Raw genomic sequence first — 669 nt, 5'->3', positions numbered from 1 at the left:
CGTAGAGATGGAGAAGGGAAGGAAAAGGAAAAAGGAAAACTATTGTTGATGGCCCGTTTTGGGGTATGCATACATTAACGGTGTTTGCCCGACACCATCGTGTCTTCCTCCTCGGATGAGGGCATATCTTTCCAGAAAGCGAATGTACCATATTTTTCACTTTTACATCTTTTTCACGCAGGATATATACATACGAAGTGGCAGACTCCTTTTCAAAGTCCGCCTCCAAAGCGGGGCGGTGCGGGCTCGGGTGGGCGGGACTCGAAAAAGAAGTGAGAGGCGAAAGTCGAAGACTGTCGCAAGGATAGAAAAGAGGGAAATCGGGTACTAAGGTACATTCCAACATCCTACCATTCCAACATGACATCATTCCTGGCGCAGGCTTCGAACAACAAACAACAGGAGCGATGCTACCGCCTGGGACCCACCAATGGTCCGCCGTGCTGACGGGGAAGCAAACGTCAGCAGGGGGGTAGCCTGAAGCTCAACAACAAAATAAGGCCGATAATGGCACCAAATACAGCCCACCGTAGCAGAGCGGTGTACCGGCCTTCTCGGGCTGGTCCCGCTGCGCGCCTACCTAGCGTGTCCTTTTCGACGGGTGGGTCGGGCGGGACGAAAAAACGCTTGGACGGACCGTAAGGCTCTAGGCTTTACGGTTTTCGTCGC

At 52.8% G+C, this 669-nt stretch overlaps 1 protein-coding gene across 1 annotated transcript; it reads right to left on the bottom strand.

Moving 5' to 3' along the window:
- ABB37_10135 (hypothetical protein) lies at nt 1-370 on the bottom strand (the record flags this gene model as incomplete). The annotated part of the gene is made up of 1 exon (XM_015809898.1): nt 1-370. A coding segment is annotated over one exon (370 nt), but the record flags the coding sequence as incomplete, so codon positions are not given.
- Between the last annotated feature and the right edge of the window lie 299 nt (nt 371-669).

This window comes from Leptomonas pyrrhocoris (assembly GCF_001293395.1).
Source record: "Leptomonas pyrrhocoris isolate H10 chromosome Unknown, whole genome shotgun sequence".
NCBI classification, from domain to species: domain Eukaryota; phylum Euglenozoa; class Kinetoplastea; order Trypanosomatida; family Trypanosomatidae; genus Leptomonas; species Leptomonas pyrrhocoris.
Note: the sequence above shows the minus strand (reverse complement) of the source record. Positions and strands in the feature narration are given on the sequence as shown.